The sequence below is a fragment of the Melopsittacus undulatus genome, chromosome 8 (genome assembly GCF_012275295.1).
Source record: "Melopsittacus undulatus isolate bMelUnd1 chromosome 8, bMelUnd1.mat.Z, whole genome shotgun sequence".
Taxonomy (NCBI): domain Eukaryota; kingdom Metazoa; phylum Chordata; class Aves; order Psittaciformes; family Psittaculidae; genus Melopsittacus; species Melopsittacus undulatus.
This window is the reverse complement of record NC_047534.1, coordinates 33,453,270-33,473,610: the sequence shown is the minus strand read 5'-3', so window position 1 is coordinate 33,473,610 and position 20,341 is coordinate 33,453,270. Positions and strand designations below refer to the sequence as shown.

At 41.1% G+C, this 20,341-nt stretch overlaps 1 protein-coding gene across 9 annotated transcripts in view; it reads left to right on the top strand.

The window, feature by feature from the left end:
- Nucleotides 1-20,341, top strand: part of ANKRD44 (ankyrin repeat domain 44) — a 136,726-nt gene that overhangs the window by 63,744 nt on the left and 52,641 nt on the right. For all 9 annotated transcript variants that reach the window (XR_004549888.1, XM_034065089.1, XM_034065086.1 and 6 more), the window contains exons 3-6: nucleotides 6,308-6,386; nucleotides 12,277-12,347; nucleotides 16,790-16,990; nucleotides 18,507-18,594. Coding sequence is in view for 8 of the 9 variants with exons in the window: in XM_034065089.1 (XP_033920980.1) it covers nucleotides 6,308-6,386; nucleotides 12,277-12,347; nucleotides 16,790-16,990; nucleotides 18,507-18,594 (439 nt within the window). In the remaining variant the exon portion in view is untranslated. The remainder of the gene's footprint in view (nucleotides 1-6,307; nucleotides 6,387-12,276; nucleotides 12,348-16,789; nucleotides 16,991-18,506; nucleotides 18,595-20,341) is intronic.

Here is a 20,341-nt window from a genome sequence, read left to right as displayed (position 1 = left end):
ATATTCAAAGTCAAACAAAAAAAGGCAAAACCCCCTTCCAGCATTCTTCCCCATAACAAATGTGGTATTTGCAAGCCAAACCAGACATTTGTTTCTCTCTCTTTTTACTTTTTATCCCCTAATCCTACATTTGCTCTTGGACAGAACCCTAAGAAATGAAATACATGCAAAACTTCGATGTCCCCAGAATATCTTCCATGCATTAATAGGTTTTTTTGGTAAGTAAAAAGTATACCCACTCACTGCACAACGAGACTGTTGAAGCAACATCTGCTTTCCTAAAACTTACTTGCTTCTGTTTCTACAGTTGGGGCATGGTTGCTGACACGGCCTTCTGGGCTTGATCCTCATAGCTGCTTTGCTTGATGCTCTGCCAGCTGCAGCTTCTCACTGCTTGTTGGTGCCAAGAGCTGCTTGTGCACATTGTCCCCCACCCACTTCCACCAGAATGAGATAGGTTAGGAGAAGGTGACGGTTTAGCTGAATTTGGCTTGTTTCCATTCATGCAGAGCTGCAAAGCCAGGTGTTTATCCAGGTCTTCACACACACAAGTTATATGTATTTCTGTGATATTGCTAAGCATGCTGTTTCATGTGGTCTGAGTGCTTGAGGGTACAATTGTGCACACATGTAGAATTGTGAGTCTGAAAGGCTTTGCGTGCTTGGGATGGCTAATGTAAAAACCAGCTTGTCGTTCACTCTGGAGTGACATGTTGGACATGAGGGACCTTGATATGGTATTTCAGTAATCTTGGGAACCAGAGCCCTGTCTCTTCTCTCATCCAGGGAATGACAGTTTTCTTTCTGGCACTGTGGAGTCTTGCAGGAGAATAAAATTATCCTGGAAGTAGATGCTCCTCTTCTAGATGTAGTTTTGCTGTGCTGGAAAGTCTTCTGGAGGATTTAGTCAAGAACTTTGGAAGGCTTCTGCTTTGACACAGTTTGACAGTTTGGTGCTAGGTGATAGCTGTGTTTCCAGTGGGCACTTAGCCCACTGTTTGGTGTGCCATTAATTTGAGAGGGAAGTAACAGAGAAATTTCCTTCTAAAGACAGAAACTGTGAACAGTTATTCTCCGTTATGAAAGGAAATTGAAATTGCATCCATGTTTGTAAGGTAGCCAGCATGACTTCTGTTGAGAGTATTTTTTTCTCTCAGAAAAGGTAGGTTTTTTATATTTTATAAGGAAGATGTTTGAACTGTGAAGAAGATTCTGCTGGAGTTTACTGGGAGTCTGAAGTATTATGAGTTACTCTGTACAGCATGCTAGTGTATTAGTGGGTGCTAAGTCAGATATATCTTGCTGGTGACTCGTGTTTATCAGTGTCCTTAAAACACTGGGGACAGTCAAGGATGTCTCCATTAAAAGCTTATGGCAGAGTTGGTTGTTGCTGTGTTATTTTCTTTAAAGGCAGCAACGTCAACCTGAAATAGCTGGACTTTCTGAATCTTCTTTTCCCATCAGCTCAAGTGATACATGCTCCCACATCATCACCTCCCCAAGTCAATATTGTGCTTATAAAATGGAGGGGTTATTTAAGTCTCTCTTTTGAGCCTTACATTGGAAACTCGCTCCTACCATCATTAAAACATTTCCATTAATTAGGATAACAGTTTCTATAGTCTCAATCTAGGATGAGTAATTGATTTTAAAAGTTATCTTTTTCTGTCATGATGACTACTGTTAGCATGAGGCTGGCAGTAGGAAGGAAATGAGGAGGCTGACGTGAGGAAGGAAAGTGTTGGATGGAAGGGGAGAAGGAAGATGATTTTTCTTGTCTCTATAAGTATCTCAAAGTATTTGCCTCTTCCACCTCATGGCCACTTGGTAATTAAAGACTTAGTCCAGAAAAATCTTTGTTTCTGGGGTTAAACTGAAGACTGTGGGGGTGAGAGGTGCTGGAACAGGGATCTGGGTTTTCAAATGGGACTTTCTGTGCTTGGTAATAGCTGAAGAAAGAGCACCAAGCATAAGTTATGCAGCTTGACTTTCACCTCCCAGCTGGTGCTCATACTTAAGCATTTGATTTGCTTTGTGAATTACAGGCTTTAATAAAAGAATCAGAGGGAGGAAATCCTGAAGTCGCAGAGACTCTCCTTGTACATCAGTTTTTGGCTCTGAAGGGTTGTAAGTAGCCCTAGAAGTAGCTGCTTCTTTGCTTTTAGCAGTAGCTCCTAACCAGTTCCCAATATGCAGCTTTCCCGAAGTCAAGCTGTATCTGAATGTTTGCTTGTTTTAATGGTACCTTTTGTGTTTTTATATCAGGTGTACTCAGATGTAACAACAGTAAATGGAACAACTGAGCAGGAGGCTTGTTTCTGTGAATGTTTTGGTTAGACTTGTATCAATGGAAGTTGTAGCCATTCATTTCTTTCTAATACAGTTGAGTTTATTCTGCCACCCAGGCAGATGCTATCAGCTTGAGGGTGAAATCCAGACACTTAATACCAATGAAACTTGGTTTTGGTTGTGTATTAACTGCTTCTGTGCCAAACTATTCCTGCTGGTTGCTCAGACAGGTGAAAAAAACAGAATATAGACATTTATTTTCTGTAGCAGTTGCTCTTATATTTTAATAGTAAATAATTAGTAAATAATAAACATCTGATCTGAACATCTGCAGTTGATATAAAAGTTCAAATCCAGAATCTCCTTTGAGATACGGGCTGTGCTGAGGAGAAATTGTTGGCCATTTTCTTAACATGACTGCTTATTTTACATATGCTGATATGACTGATCTTAGCCCCCGTTCTGCTACTCTTCATGTACTTTAAGGCTCTGCGCCAGTAAAGCACTTATGGACTAGCCTAACTTCAAGCCTCTGAAAGGTTTTATCAGTGTCCCTGTGATCACTTGAGTGCTTTAAGCATGTGGCGAGTGTTTTTCTTGCTGAGGCCTTCTGCCTGCGATTGCCTGGTTGTTAAATGCTTCATTTCCTTTATCTTTATGCTTCCTAAAAACAAATGAGTACAGATAACGCAGCAGCATCTTTTCTGTGAACTAACAGAAGTCACTGACACAGTTTTGGGGAGAAGGTGTTTATCTCAGCATGTTTTCATAGTCATTGTTTAGCTTAACTGCAGTCTCTTACTGAGCTTTGGTTCCTTGGAGAACTGCACTTGAAGCAGGTCTGATTATTTGTCACACTATCATCATTTCTTCCCCCTGCCTCCTTTCCTTGCTCTGATAGTATATGGTCAGGTTTGGGGTACTTCCAGACCTTTCCCAGAAATGACAAGTTTTCTTTTTATTCCTCTGTTTCTGTTTGTAGCCTTCAGTCTTTACATTGTTACTGAGCTACTTGTGCTCCTTTTACTACCGCCATGCCGTAAGGACGTCTAACTGGATAGGTGCAAGTGCATGGGTCAGGTGCAAAGCCAGTGAGTTACTTAAACCTGACTGAAGTGGTACATAGCTTTGAGGAGGGCGCAAGGAGTGTGGTGGGGCAGATAGGCTCCAGTTCCTCTGTGTTCTGTGTCAGCCCTCTACAGAGAGTAAACAGGAACTGGAAGATGTTCCTCCACTGAGTTGCTCAACTGCATGCTCAGCTGCAGGCACTGTGTGGACTTCTCCCTGCCAAACTGAAAACGTTGCCTGCAGGGCTCTCCCATGTGTTTTTAGTTTTCTATACCACACTCTGGGTTTTGTCAGTGGCTAGTTCATGTAAGGGTGAATTCTTATTGGTGTCTCATTGTGATAACTGGAGGAACTTCAGGGGCTTTTTTTTTCTCTTGCAGAAATTAAACTCATGTTCAGCTGTGTGCCTAAGCCTAACTTTTTCTGAAGACTGGATTCTCACTAAATTTGATAGGATTTTGCATCAGTTTTAAGAAGTGAAAGCAGATGATACTTTTCAGACTGTTATTCCTGCTACAGGAAGACAAAAATTTAACTTTTCTGTTTCATATCCTTTCCTCCTTCAGATATCAAATGTCTATCAGATTTACAGTTTAGTATACAACATTGCTTATAATCAGTAAAGCACTGAACACCTTTGGGTCCTTGATATGGAAAATTCATTCAGCTTCAAACTACTCTGTTCTGGTGCCAAACTTGGCTGTGTAGCAAGAAGCTGCTGCAAAATTTATCAGTGACAGGTACAATAGCTATTACAAATACTACATTGTGCTAGAGACAGATTCATGCATCCAAATGAACAAGCTAAGAAAATGAAATAAAACTGATTCTATTTGTGTACAAATGTTTGATCAGTCTTTGTGTATTTTTTCCTATGGATAGCCATAGGATATGTAATATAAAGCAATATTTATGAAAGGTCTCATATGCACGTATGCAGCCTATAAAAGCTAGTCCATGGTGGGTTATGTCTTAGGAGCTGAGCAGATGAGAGAATCCAGCTTATGATTTTGGTTCCTGAGTGGACACTGCTGAGTGGATGTCTCTTAATATTGTTCTAATGTGCCTATTCTGTGAGAAGATGAAGTAAGGCATCTTTCCCTCTGACCTGTAACAACCAGGGTGTCATGTAATCTGTCTTTCAAGTGTTTTATGTCTATGCCCAATCTGTAAGATCAAAACCCACTGCAGCAGAATTTGAGGGCTATGTACACCATGTATGGTTGATAAAAACCATACAAATCCAACATTTAAATGTAACTTATCCTGGTGACCAATGGCTCTGTGCCTCTCAGTGCTGGAAAACAGTTTTCAGCATTCACATTACAATTGGCTCTGCTGCACTGATTTGTCCACATTTATAGCATATTTTGAAGGCGTTCCAAAAGAGCTTGCAGTTGATGACCTCCTGGGTATGTTAAAAGTGATATTTTATTTTACAGTCTCAGAGTTATGTTTCAGGGAGAGAGTTTAAATACCAGCAGGGTTTCTGTGCTGTTATCATTTTCAGGAAGTGGTGAATCTGTTACCAGGTTAATACTGGTAGGCTGTGATTTGGGAAGTTTGATTGATAAGTGTCGTGGTTTAAACTGAATCTGCACAGTTCCCCCTTTTGTTTCCCCTCCCCCTCCCTCACCTTCCCACTCTCAGAGGGATGGGAAGGAGAGCCAGAGGAATACAACTCCCACGGATTGAGGTAAAATCAGTCCAGCAATCAAGGTATAACACAAATCACTACTGCTACCAATAACAAATCAATGTTAGAGGAGACAAACAGGGAGAGAGAATACGATACCACCCGCCGCCATGAGGCCAGCCCGGAAGAGAGAGCTCCCTGCTCCCCCCTCCCCTCCTGGCCAGCTTCCAGTTCCCTCTCCGAGCCCAGCCCGGAAGAGAAGAGCTAACCCCTCCCCTCCTGGCCAGCTTCCAGTCCCCTCCCCGAGCAGGATGTGCTGTGGTATGGAATACCTCCCCGACTAGCCCAGACCAGGTGCCCTATCTCTTCCTCCTCCCTGGCAGAGCATGAGCTACTGCTGAACCCGTGACAATAAGTCTCCTAGAACTTACTTTGTATTAATGAGAAACTGAAAAGAAATACATTTAGCAGTAGAAAACATGGATCAAATAACATGATTATCGGTATTAGTAGTTGTTGCCCATATTACAGTGTTTAGCAGTTTCTTTTAAAGGCCTGTGCTCTGGAATCATCTGACTAAAGCAGTAAAAGAAAGGTGTTTTTTTTCTGGGTCTATAAACACTGCATTTACACCTCTTGAAGGTAGAAAATTGTGAACATGTGACTCCCTAAGGCTGAAAATTACAGAATAAAAGTAGGTGTATTTCAGAAGGTGTATATACGATTATTAACAATTTTAAGTTTAAAGACACAGATCTGACCGGTAATATTTTCTTTATTTGTGTTCCGTTTTGGGCTGCTGTAGACAGCTTGGTACGAGAACCTTTGTAGACCTAAGGGGATTGCATCTTGTCCTTACATGTGATTCAAACCATTCTCCAGAGATGTCCTTCTGATGAGTCCTGTGTTATATTGCTAGTGCAAACTGCATTGCAAAGTCTGATGTCCAAAAGCATCTGAATTATGTCACTGCAATACTTACAGTGGAAAAAGTTTCCAAAAGAGACCCAAGGATGATGTCTTTCCTCATTTTAGATTTGATTTTGTCTACCTCTAATTGGGGTATCAGAGTAAAGATGAGGTCTCTGACAGGTCTGGTGGAACCAAGTGATAGAAAAAAGTCAGGTTTTATTGGGAGGAAATGTGTTGTTCAGACCATGAAGTTTGTTCTTGCACTAGTTGAGGTTGCATTTCTAATTATAAACACAAATACACACAGAAAAATAACCGCGATCTACACATCCATTGCTCTTTAGCACTAACGTTTGTAGTTATTTATCATGTTTTATAACTGTACAATCTATGGTTTTGTAGGATGCCGAGAAACGAACTCCCCTTCACGTTGCATCATTCCTGGGAGATGCAGACATCATCGAGCTTCTCATTTTGTCAGGTAAGGTAGTACCCCTCACTGTTACTAACTGGTAAAGTAGCTAATCACAAAGCTGCAAGGAAGACCAAACAAGGCACACAAGTGAGCTTTGTCCAGTGTCTGCTTCTGGTTGCAGTTGTTGCAGGCTTAGAAAATATCTTTAGATGTGGTGATAGAGTTATAAAACACGCACCATGACTGAGGGGAATTCATCAAGAAAGCAACTAGGTTCTTAAAACTTCTAAACATTCAAACTGACAGTATTTGTGGCTTGTTGAAGTACGCATTTGAAATGCAGGCTCACGTCCTGGAATACAAGCCAAGAATTCGAATTCTCTGAAGCAAAAATTATAATGGAATAACAGCAAAAAAGTTATGAATGAATTTGAATGAATTGTAAGTGGTATTTATATTAGAAATGTGGGTCTAAGAGATGGGAAACTGATTTGGAGAATAGAAACTGTGCAGTAGGAGGTATCTAAACAAAAAAATCAAACAGTGTTCCCAGAGTGTTGTAGTGACAGAAAACATGATCAAAATATGTCAGAACAAAGCATAAAGCAGACACCTCTCAAGGAGTAAACACAGGTCATGGCAAAGTCCTGGATGTGCTTGCAGGTTTTTTCTACACTGGAGAACTGTAAGGCTAAAGTTATAGGGGTTTTAGAATGTGGGATTGAAAGGAACCTTATGGTACAAATATCTCACCCCTTGACAGCAGCCTTGGTGTGTGATTGGTTTCACAAATTATCAGACTGGTTCTCCAAATATTGCTTTTCTTTCTCCTTTTTTATTTAGAAAGTTATTTCAGAACTGTCAGTCTGGTGATTTGAGGCACCTGCTCATTTCCAGCCTCCAGTCCTAGAATGAAATTCAGGCTGTAAGGGGTTTTTAGAGGTTACCTGATCCAATCCCTGCTTAGAGCACCAGCCAATTTCCAAGGTCGAGCAGCTGTTAATGGGCACATGCAAACCACACATGGGTATTTCTTTGGGTTATCAGCCTATGCACACATGGAGAAGGCAGAAAATGAGAATTCAGTTTGCTGTAGCTATGCATTTTCTCTGTACATTTTTGGGGGTGTTTTGAGTTGTCTGAGTGCTTAATGAGGGTAACTAATTGGACAGACATCACATATCAGATTTTTCTGCTGTAACTCTGGTGTCAGCAGAGTGATTTAAATGAACAGGTAATGCTTGGGTGAGTTTTCAGTATGCTAAATGCAAACCTGATGTTCTTCACTGGTAGGTAAGAGTTAATAAACTTAATCTGGGTATGTGTTCTTGCAGTGTGTGTCTGTTGTTTGTCGTGCACGGTTGTTCCACAGTGGTGTGAGAAGATTGCAGCAACAGTGTCTTTTTTCAGGTGTTGCAAATTTCAGCACATACAATATCCACATAAAGAAAAAGGTGAAGCCGTTCTGCCCACTTCTTCATTGAATCCCAATAGCATAAATCATATCATGGTGAACATTCTTGGTTTCGTTCACATTCCTAACGAGGGAGTGAGTGTTCTTCTAGGACACTTAGCTCCAGCATCTCACTGACAAAGTGTCATCCACAGACTATAGGGTTTGTCTGGTTACCAATGGTTAAAATGCAGAGGATGTATCTTGGGGGGCATTTTATGTGTCAAGGTGAGTGTGAAAAACTTACAATGTGGGCTCTTAAAAATTGGACTTTGTCAATGGAACTGTGCTGGTGTTCAGTCTGGATCTTCAACAACTAGCTCAGCTTGAGTCAAAATTAATCTTGTGTTGCATATTCTACCTATTCATTGTCCTTTAATCTCTGAAGTATCATTACTCATGATGAGTGTGAGTACTTGTATCCAAGAGCAGGTTTGGAGGTTTCTGAGGTTTGGAGGAGCAGATTTATGAGTTATTATAAACACCTCTTTGTTATTGTGATCTCTCTATGAGCTAGGCTCCAAAGACAACTTCTGTTTGCTTCACCTCTTCATTCAGTATGCTGTATTAGTAAAAGGGTATCAAAAGGGATTAACCTGATCATAAAATCTAGTTACATAAGTAGAAAACTTTGTTTTCACAGAGAGAAAGCACATAAATGCTTGCTGTTGGAGTCAATAATATTCTCAGCATGAGAAGTTAGGAGGAGTGGCAATCCATTGCATTTTGTACAGGGCTCAGGAGAGAAATTAAATGAAATATGCACATTCTGAGATTTGTGGCCCATGAACGGATAGCAGCACAAATAAATGTAGTGTCTAATGAATAAAAGTTCTTCCCAGGTGGTTGAAGACAGACCAGAAATGATTTTCTAGGTAGTGAAATTGATTCTGTTTGGGATTGATAGAAGAGAGTGTCAGATCACTGGTATGAATCACCTCAGCCCATTAAATGTCAGAGCTAGGTAGATTTTCACCACCTCAAAGGTCTGATCCATAATCATGTGGTTCAAACTGGGCAGTTGTGCTGTGTGGTTTGTTTTTCCAGGATGCATGAAAGGAGGAAGCTTTGAGTACTTCTCCTTCACCTCCTTTTTGTCAAGGAGAAAGGTGAGGGCAACCAACTTGCAAAAGTGAAGCTCTGTGTGATGACACAGTCATGGATGTACAAGAACTGTCAGGGCAGATACAAGTTCCATTCTCATTTGTGTTGGTGCCTTTACCCCTCCTGGGCTTTCAGCTGGTGCCCAAGGACATAATGTTTGAGCTCAATTCCTTACCTCTTGTTCCTCACCAAGGAGATTTAGGCTGTAGAATCTAGATTTATTAGACCTGTGGCTTTGGCAGATGTCCTGGATGGAAAATTGTACTTTGGTCGGGATAAAGAGATGCTAACTTTATTCCTGAAAGCCAACATCAGGTTGTTTATTTTGGATCTCAGAAGAACAGAGGCAATTTCAGATTTATTTCCTCTTTTGGCAGAAAAGTTGGAGAGTGAAGGATGGCAAAGATTACAAAACAGCCATATTAGAGAAAAGTGGATTACAGAAAGTTTCCGCTCTGTTGATCTTATCTGTAACATTATATGTTATGGTGTCTCCTTCAGCCTCACAGAGCAAATCCAACAGCTAAGCCCTTCCTTCAGTCCCAAGGGTACGAGCTCTCCCAAGGGCAGAGTGTAGAAGATGGGGCTGAGAAAAGGATTTACTGTGGATTGATTTCTTCCTAACTGGATATTTTATGGGGTGGGTGGGTGCTGTGCTACCTGGAAGGATGTTAAAGGAAATCTTTAAAGCAGCTTATCTTTCCAAGGAAGATTATGCTATGAAGGATAACATATACACCAATTTGAGTGTGTTATCAGCCCTCTTTGTCCTTATAAATACACAGATTAATTCATGGAATATTGTAGGAAGTGTGTTGAAACATGCTTAAAGTACTCGGTCTAGAGTGAAGAGAGGGACACTGAATTGCTGGGTGACTTTGGGGAAATGTTGTGAGATGGATTTGAAGATTGAAGCTTCTGATTTTTGGACACAGCTCATTTTAGGTGTTTTAGCATGTTTGAGGACTTAGAGTTGGATTCCTGTTGTTATTCAGTGCTTTCAAAGAGCTGTCCCCTGGCTTGTCATAGGAAGGGCACTCAAGTTCGTGAAGTGTAGAGAACACTTCTGAACACATGAGCATTGCTCCCCGGGTGCCTCCTTTAACATGGCAGATATTTTCTGTCCCTGAAGGACTGCATCAGTGCTGGTGAAGGTTTTTCACTGTCATTAACCGTTGTCTGCAAGGAACTGCTGGGAACCAAAAAGCTGCATTTTGGCATTTTTACAATGTCTCTTCAGCAGATGGGCACCTCAGTAAATGGACAGCAGCAGCTTCTGTAACAGCTGAGTTGTTCAGCTCGTTAAAAACAGAAATCACAAATGTATTCAACCAATGCATTGAATCAAAGATGTGGGAGCAATTTCACTTTGTCACATGAAGAGCCCCAAAGCACAGAGAGGTAAAGGGATGCGGAAGACAGGTGAGGAAGAAAAGGCTGACAGCATGCTGTGTATTATTTTATTTACACTGGTATTATCTTGCTTTTAATGTTTTATAGCTCTTTTCTTGGCAAATATTTCACCTTCACAAAGGGTAAGTGGATCAGTGAAAAACATGAATAGATGTTGATGGAGACACTTCCCTGGGCTTTCTAATCATCTTCATGCTTACCAGTGCTGTTGGAGATGTGGAATACTGAGGAATGATGTTTGTCACGCTTTGCTACTCCACACATAAACCTTTCTGATTTGCAACCATCTGCTTGTAGGAGTTGGTGAATGGGTAGAAATAAACCAAAAGAAACCTTAGTTAAGAACATAAGGCAAAACCCCAAGGCAAATACAAAGTAAATTTCTAAACCTGAAAAGAGGTATTTGCTGGCAATCATTAGGAATTAATCCATACAAGTTGCATCCCTAAGACATCTACCAGGCCAAATCAGCTTTGGTGTCCTGTCAGCTTCCTGATGGTGAAGGTTATTGCCTTCCAATGCCTCTAGAGCCTCAGGCAGCGTAGGCAAAGGGCAGGATACTAATGTGCATTGACCATAATGTCCTTCTCATAAAGACAAAATAAGCTAACAGCTTCTTTGCCTGGGCAGATTCATAGAAAACTCTTTGAAACTTGTATTTTTTAAAGGGTGTTTTTCCAGAGGGCAGGTTGTACCACCAGGTACCAGGTTCTGAGGTGAGTTCAGAGGATTGCCTCTAATTGTTGCAGTAATTAGGAAAGTGACTTTCTTTTCCTTGCAGCCAAAAAATTATATCCCAACTTGTGGAAATACGAAAGAACTTGTTTCTTCTCTGGATGTCTAGCACAATTCCCAGTAACCACCGTGATTCACAGGCAAGCCCCTTAATATTCCTGAGAAACAGCTCTTGGAAAGTATTTGTGGTTCAGAGAGTGCGATTTATTAATTACAGGCTTTTGTATGCACTTAAGTTGTGCAAAATGAAGCTCAAGACTCCCTTTGTTCATGAAGTGCAGATACTCATCCTCACTATGTACTGATGCTTTTCTAAATGTTTCCTGCATGTGCTAGTCTTCTCAGACTAGTACTGCTATCTGCAGACCAGAGAGATACAACGTTTGCAGGTTGAGCTCTTTTTAAAATCAGCTTCTCTAGTCCTGTTTACAAGATTTCCTTTCTGGGGTATCACATCAGTGAACAGCTTTAATATTTCTTTTACAGAAATCTGCCTTATCACACAAATGTGCAGCATCTTTTTGGTTTTGTCTGCAGCCAGCCAGGATTACTGTAGTTATTAAATATTCTTCCTTTATCCTTTTTCCTGGCAAACCACCCCCATCCTGTCTTTGTCAGTGTGCACATTAGCACTGAACCACACAGAAGGCGAATGGGTAGCATCCTTCATCATCTTCTGATGTTTGCTGAATAACACAGGCAGAAGCTGAGGGAGTAAGTGCCCAGTTTCCTCCTCAACCTGAGCATTTCCTGGTCCTGTTTTCTCAACCCCAGCAAGATTTGTGAAGCAGGGAAGCAGTTATATCTATCAGTGGTTTGCCTGGTTGATCTGGAAACAAGAGACTGTTGTTCCCTTCATTCTGTCTGCAGACAGCAGCAGTGCTCAAAAGGTTGCTTTATTTTTTCTCCCCAACTATCAGTTGATGTAAAAAGTGCATATGCATAGAGATACATGTACATACATACATATGTAATCTCCTGCAACTAATCTTGCTTCTTTTGTGTCCTGTAAACAAAGCTGTTCCTGATAATAGTCTGACCTATCCAATTCTTTTCTTTCTGAATCACACTTCAACTCCTATCTATGCAGGATCTGGAAACGCTTTCCAAAGTGAACAGGGGTGCCAGGAGAATCATGGGGAGTGCTGAGAGTACCACAAACAGCTCAGCTCTTGTTACTAGGAAACAGTTGGGCAAGGCTTTTGGTGTCGCACCCAAAACATGGATGTAACCTCTGCTGTTTACTTGCAGGTGCTCGTGTTAATGCCAAGGACAATATGTGGCTGACTCCTCTCCACCGGGCAGTTGCTTCAAGAAGTGAAGTGAGTAAGATTTGGTTACCCTGCTTTTGCACATAAACTCCGTGCTGGGGGTAAAAACAAACCATTGAGAGCTCTAGTAAGTAGCACGGTGACACACTCAGGGAAGCATTTGCAGTGTGCAGGGCCTTTAGCATTGCAGCTGGAGGCCAGCTTTTACATTTAGTTATAGCTGCTTTTAAGCCTAAATGTGGTTGACTTTCACCTTGTGGAATGCTTTACATTACCATAGCAAGTCATACTGAGCAGCTGTCAGCTGGAGTGGGTGACCAGGACAGAAATGGGATAGAGTCTTGTCGTGGTTTAAAACCAAATCCGCACAGTTCATTCACTCACTCCCCCCCTTGCTCCCCCGACTACTGGAGAGTTAGGAAGGAGAATCCAAAGAATGTAGCCCCCACGGATTGAGATAAAAGCACAGTTTAATAGCTAAGGCATACCACAAATCACTACTGCAACTACTACTACAAATAATAATGATAAAGCCAATAACAAGTGAAGAGAATACAACACCTCACCAGCCACCGACCCATAACTCACCCCACCCTGCCCGACTGAGCACCAACCGATACCTCCTCCATCCCCCCGGAGCTCCAGCCCTTCCGGGTCTCTCCCGGTTACATCCTGGGTATGACATCCTATGGTATGGAATACCTCATTGGCTAGCCTGGGTCAGGTGTCCTGTCTCTCCTTCCTCCCGGCCTCCCCTCCTCCCTGGCAGAGCATGAGCTCAGAAAAAGGCCTTGAACAAACCAAACATTTGAGCAGTAACTCAAAACATACTTGCTATCAGCAACTGTTCTCAGCCTGAAAGTCAAAACACAGCACTGCACCAGCTACCAAGAAGGAGAAAAAATGACTGCCACTGCTCAAACCAGGACAAGTCTGCAGGGGCTACATCATCTTTAAGTGGTGAAGTAGAGGAATAAATCCAGATGGATGTGCATGCTATGCGTGTGCCAGGAGGGAGTGGATATGTATGTGATCCAACACATATTACCACATAGTTTGCTTTAGTTAATTGCATTTCCAGGCATCCATTAGGTTTTCTGTTAATGCATTTGATTCATGCATAAAGAAGGGTTAGCCCATATTTCTTCTGCTTAACAACTAGAAGTCTTTTGGCATCATGTTGTACTTCTTCCATTGTTATCTCAAAAAGGAACAGCAGTAGGTATCAGGAATGCAGTTCAGGCATAACTGTTCTCAACTGCACCATTATTCTTGGCTTTCCATTTTGGACCTCCCTGTGTACTTTTATCCTTCTAATACTTACTTAGCTAACAGTGAGCCCAACTGCAGACCAAATTGGTTGCTGGGGACGAGGGGAGGAGTTGTAAAAGAGACAGAGGGTGGCTATCTTCCAGAGATTGATGGACTCGAATCACCTCTGTAACAGTCCCCACGCTTGCCAAGCCTGGAGGCAGGGATCCTGGGCTCGCTTCTGAACTCGGGCATTGTTTGGCTGCTGGCTGAGCTTCCCAGCTGCTGGCATCCACTGAAACCCTCTGAAAGGAATATCTGATAGAGTATGAATGCTGTAATGAGGCAAAATACAAAAAGCCATGTTGGAAAACAAAGGTCAGACTCAAACCTTAAAACACAGCCACAATCTTCCTGATGCAGGAATTGCACTGTGGTTGGTTTCTTTTTCTGGATGTGTCAGAGTGCGTGATTTTCATTGTCAGTGACAGCTGTAACAGAAAATGTATGTCTTTCTGTGGGTTTATTCTCATCTTTAACTCTTTGTCAGCTGAAGGCCAATTGCACAATGAGAAACTGCCTTTCATTGTGCCAATAGTTCTGTACCTCAGAGTACACAGGTACAACAGGGGAGCAGCAGGGTAAGGCACCAGCCGTTGATGCCTTTTCATGGTCTGCTGTGTATTTTATAAACACACATAGCTTTCTTCTCCTGGTCTTTTTTCCTTATTATTTGTATGATGATTGCTACTTTTGGTAATAACTTTGAAGCAAGACTCAGCATTGCAGGGGCTTTCAGTGCTGCTTTTACTTTACTACACAAACTAACAAATGTGCAGCTTCAGTATAATAGGGTGAAACTGATAGTGATAGTAGTCAATAGCAGTAGGTGAAGTTATAGTTCACATTGATAGTAGAAGAGGAATTCATAATCCAGAAGTTGACTAGTAGCGCTCAGTGTTGTTTTTGAAGTGCCTGTGAGCACAGTTGCTTTTAGAATGGTCACCTACAAGCTTTAAGTTTTATTATCGATAAAAGCTTTCTTACTAGAAAGGATTCAGATGTTGTCTCTTTGCACTTTTTTATAGGTTTATTAAAAGCATGAGCCTATTTTTACTTAAGACTTAATGAGTTTTCAAGTCGGCTTTAAGTATTTCCAATGTTTATTTACAAATCAGCAGCCCTCAGGTGTGTCTGTGTACTATTGTTAATGGATGTAGCAGCTTTCAGCCTTACATGCTTTGAAGAGATTGCACTGATAAGTCGGGATAGCTGTTGGAGGCTTACTTCATAGCTGTGGACCTCATGCACTTTTAGATATGTTAATAAAAAGGGATCACTCATGCTCTCACAAGCAATAAATTTTAGACTTCTCTATAAGCACTTTAACATTTGGATCCCAAATCTGGTGGAGCAGAGGATATGTAGAAGTAAACAAAAATGTGTAAATGGTTGCTGGGTTTTTTTAAGTCCAAATATTTTTAGCTTATACTTTCTACTCCTTACTGTTTAGTTCTAAAAATTCTCCTTTAACTTGTTTGTTAGATTTCCTGCATTAAGAGCCAAAGTGCATGAATTTTCCTGCTGACTTCATGTCCCAGCTGAGCAGGTCTCCAGTGAATTACATTTACATGACTTTTAGAACAGTAGACCTGTAATTAAAACACAAAATCCTATTGAGATATCAACAGTGATAAATCATTATTGGTGGTGTAGGAGATGCAGTGTTGCTAACTGAACAAATCTGTTAAGAGGACAGTTTGAGAGATGGCTGTAGAAAATGAAATTGCTGAGATCGGTTGAGGATAAAGAGCTAAAACTCCTAGTAATGGATGTACTGCTGTTACAGCCTGCAGGCACTCTCCTGGGCCATTCAGGATACTAAAGTGCTGTATAAACACACTGTATGTGTTTGTCATTCATTAAGATTTTGGCTGGGCTTTCCAGAAAGCTTTTCAATTTATGGCAAAAGAATAAGGTACTATGTAGGACTAAGGCTCTCCCCTGCTTCATCACAACTTACCAGCTGTGAGTAGTAATTAGCAGACAAGGCTACTTGAATGCTACCGTGTCCCAGTGGTTCTTTGTATTCTGTTTGTGGGGGAAAAAGGAAGAAACAAAATGTAGTTTAGAGAGAGCCTTGTTTTTCCATCTGACTTGCTCAATGGTGGAGGCATGAATAGAAGCAGAAAAGAACTAATTGTGAGTTCTCCAGTGAGACAGCCTCTCAAGAGAAAACAGGACATTTTCTCACTGGGAAATATTCACTTTTAAACCAAAAATTAACTTTAAAAGATGTTTCTTGGTCTCAGGCTGACAGAATGGATGTTGCAGTGAAGACCCTTGGCCTGTACATAGCCCTTAGGGAGTGAAAGAATGCTAATGCTAACTTGGGGACACCAGCATATACCCTTGCCTGTGATTCTCATGTTTTTGCAGAGCTAAAATCTTGTTTTCACATATTCTGTTTTATTTTCTCTTTTTTCCTGTTTATAAATAAAACTTACATCAATTTGCTGTGATTTTACTGTCCAAAATCCTGTGCTTTTTATTTTGTAAACAGTCTCTGTGACAGTGAGTTCAAATAAGTACATTTATTTCTTCAGTGAGAGCGTGATTATGACGGTGGAGGTACTGAAGGTTAACCAACTGAACAGACTGAGCTCTCTGCATAGGCAGTTTTGTACATCTGAAAACCAAGTTGGGAAAGTTTGATTATGAGGGTACTGCTTTAAATGAGAGCAGAGGTGATGTGCACTCTGCCATTTGAATCAATAATACTATTTCACTAGCTTGGAAGGTTGTTTTGGTAAATGTTCTTTTTCCCTCCTCCTGGGCATGTCTGATATGCATAAATGATATGCGTAGGTACTATGATTGAGATACTGAGAAGATGTTTCGTGTATTTATTCAAACTGCTTTGCAATAGACTTGTAGAATGGTTTGGGCTGGAAGGGACCTTAAAGCTCATCCAGTTCCAACCCTGTGCCATGGCCGGGGACACCTTCCACTAGAACAGGTTGCTCCAGGCCTTGTCCAGTCTGGCCTTGAACACTGTCAGGGATGGGGCATCTGCAACATCTCTGGGCAACCTCTTTCATTGTGTCACCACCCTCATAGTAAAGGATTTCTTCCTAATGTCTGATCTTAATCTCCCCTCTTTCAGTTTTAAACCATTGCTCCTTGTCCTGTCACTACATGCCCTTGTAGAAAGCATGGGTATAACTGTGTTGCCATTGCAGGAAGCAGTGCAAGTATTGATTAAGCACTCTGCTGACGTCAATGCTCGGGACAAGAACTGGCAGACACCATTGCATGTGGCGGCTGCAAACAAGGCAGTGAAGTGTGCGGAGGTCATCATCCCCATGCTGAGCAGCGTCAACGTCTCTGACCGAGGTGGGCGGACAGCACTGCACCATGCGGCGCTGAATGGCCACATTGAGGTGAGTTGTTTGAGAGCATAATTGATCAGTTGATTTCCCAGTTCAAACAGTTGACCTGCTGTGACTGGGTCTAGACTGAGCCCCATATCCCTGATCCTGTCATTCAACTGCTATCCAAACTGTGTGACAGGTTTCCTACCTGCCAAAATGAGCCAGTGCCTGGAAAGTACATGTGCAGAGCCAGCACTCAAATGAGGTGTGTATGTAGACTTGCAGAGCTGGCTGTGCCACAGACCGGTTACTCAGGTGTGTCCTTGGCTGTTTTGAGCTTGACTGCCGATGAACATGAGTGATAGAACAACAAGGGAAAGCCAGTGGATTCATTTCATACTGAAGAAGTGTTCAGCTACCTGAGCTCCAGTTGGTCTGCTTTTCTAATTAGTCTTCTAAAAATTGTGCTTCTGGTTTTTCTACTTATCTTATACAAGGAAAGCCTTCCAGCCTAATTATTGTTTCTACATGAAAAACCCCAAATTTTGTAAATGAAGCCCCTGTGTAAAGGGTTTTGCTAATGTCTTTAGGTCCAGGTGCAAGGATCCCGTATGTCAGTTCCACACCTGAAGATCTAGATACGGAATAAAAACTCTTAGACTTGACCAGTAGGCTTCTGTCAACAAAAGTTGATCAGTTGTATTGTAACTAAAAAAGGAAGAGGAATGGTAGTTCCTAAAGAATTATGATGGTATTTGGCCTTTGAAATACTGCACTGTAGGAAAGAGATAGTAAAGTTTGAGTCTAACCATCATAATCTAGAGCTCCTGAGCTTTTGGATAGAGTATATCATAAATGTTAGCTGAATGTATGCTGTTATTAGCCTATCTCTGTGGCAAAGCAGTGCACAAGAGGAATATAATCACCTAGATCTGTAATTCATTATTTTAGAATGTTTGCTGAAAAAGACATTTGTTGAATGTGTTTTCCATTCGATTCCCTTCTTCCCCCCCCGACTTTTCTTATGTTTAACGTTGGATGATTGGCAATGGGGAAAGCAGCATTTCACCTTCTAGCAATGCTGTCTTAAAGGCCAGTGTCATATGCAGCAGCCTGGTGCCTTTCCACACCACCATGGCACATGGGAATTTAATAAAAATCACCAGGGCATGCCAAGAAATAGGAATTCGTTGTTGAAAGATCATGCAGATTTTAGGGTTTGTCACCTCATCATCTGGAGGAATCTTGTCCTAATCCACAAGATAACCACTTAAATTGGTTTTAGGAGCAGTGTTTCTCTTCCAGGCCTGCTTTGCTTACAGGTTGTTTGCCAAGCTGAATTTGAAGCACACTGGTGTAGCAGCACCCTGCATGCTCTCAGCCCCCTCTCTGGACACAGAACTTGTCTGGCTTACTTGTGACCATCACCAGTCCCTCTCATTAATGTACTCAGCTTTGAACAGTATTTGTGTAATTCACAGATTAATAATTCAGATGCAGGATTTTGTGATCCCGACTTTATTGCTGGAATTATTTGTTATAAACTGTTGATCTACAGGGTTGGTTTACTTGTTGTTACTTCTAGATGGTGAACTTGCTCTTAGCCAAGGGAGCAAACATCAATGCTTTTGACAAAAAGGATAGAAGAGCTCTTCACTGGGCAGCATACATGGGTAAGGCTTGCAGTGTTGCTCCTTCTTTTTAATTTCCTGTTCACAAATCAACAACACGTTTTAAAATGCACAATAGCAGACCTGGCCATGGAAAGTGAGTGTTATATTTACCCTGAAGAGGGAAGGGTTCAGCTGGTCTAAATACACACTGTCCATTTATGGTTTTACAGCTGGGGAGGACTTGGCTGTGATTTCTTTTCTAACATGATTAATTGTGGCTCTTTTTGTGTTGCTTTTTTCATTTTGAGCTTTTGATCCTGACTCTAATTCCAGCCTGAGACATTTTGGGCTTGAAAAAATATATTTGTTGTATTTGTTTCAGTTTTTGCTAAAAATGACTTTATAGAAAATACAGATAAATGCAATCATAAATTTTGCTGTTTATCTATGTTTATAAGTAGCCAAGTTATGATATTGTTAGGAAGTGCTTCATAGGCTTTCTTCCTGTTAGGAACAAATTGTTGTCTTTTATTCCAGAAGGGACGAGAACAACTGATCCATCTATTCAAAACATCAATGACGTTACCAAATTTTCCTTAATTAAATCAATTGACTGTATCATTTCTTTCAAGTTAAAGGAGACTTTATTACAGTGGGGCATTATAATTCAAAAATACCAGAACAAGATTGCCTGTGATAACAGTCACACTTGTCCAAGAGCTTTTGTTGGCCAAGCAGTGTATTCCAGATAATAATTGGTGAGGTGCTGTGTGCCCTCAGCCAGCAACTCTTTCATCTGACCTGTCTAATCTTGATGTTAATCTTAGCACTTTTGGAAGTGAGACAATAGGAGATTTCAAACTGTGGGGAAAGCGTATTATGCATTTTTTTGATGTACACAGACAGATGGAGGGTCTCTTGCCAATGAATGTGATTTGGCTTTTGAACTAGCGAGCTTTGAACTTCACTCTGTAGAGGCAAAAGGACTTACATGCGCTGTGCAGTTCCACATCTCTTTTGCTCTTCATTATTTTCAGTAATGCATAGTGTACTTTTCCAAATATTTAGATAACATTTAAGGCCTAAATTAGCAATGTTATTTAGGAGTCTGTGGTGTAATTTGGACAGAATTTAGATAATGAGACTCAAGCATCTTATCCTCATGTAGTTTCTTGAATGCTTAAATGTCTTTGGGCACCTCAGACTTTGTCTATAAGGTTTCCTGGGTCCTGCACATGACCAGAATTGCCTGTCAGGAAAGTGCTGTACAACTCAGATGGTGCACAACTTTATGTGCTGCTTGCTATAATAGATTTTTAATTCTAAGACAGCTTTGCTTCAATGTGATGCAGTAAGGACTGTTCCTCATTTAGCCTTGATTTAATATTGGTGGTTAGGGCACTATCATGGAAAGCAGGCCACTTGGTTTGAGGCCTTCAGGAAGAGGAAGCTGGAGATACTGGTGGGTTATAAGTTCCATTTTGAGGTGTTTAGGTCTTCCCCTACATTCTATAGGGAAGTCCTAAGTCAGCGGTAGGCATTTCACTCCAGAAGACAGACGTCACATTGATCTGGCTGTCAGCTCTCAATTTCTGTGATAATGAGGCTACTGCAGTTATTTTAGCTTGCAAACTGAGTATGTATGTACAGACTACGAGTTTAGATTCAAACATATTTAGACCTGTAGTCAGGATTTTTTGCACAGTTTTTTGTTAATGATACAGTTTTGAAAAGTCAAAAACCTGATCCAAAGATCAGTGGATTCAGTAGAAAATCTTGTGTTTGTATTGGTAGGCTTTGGATCAAA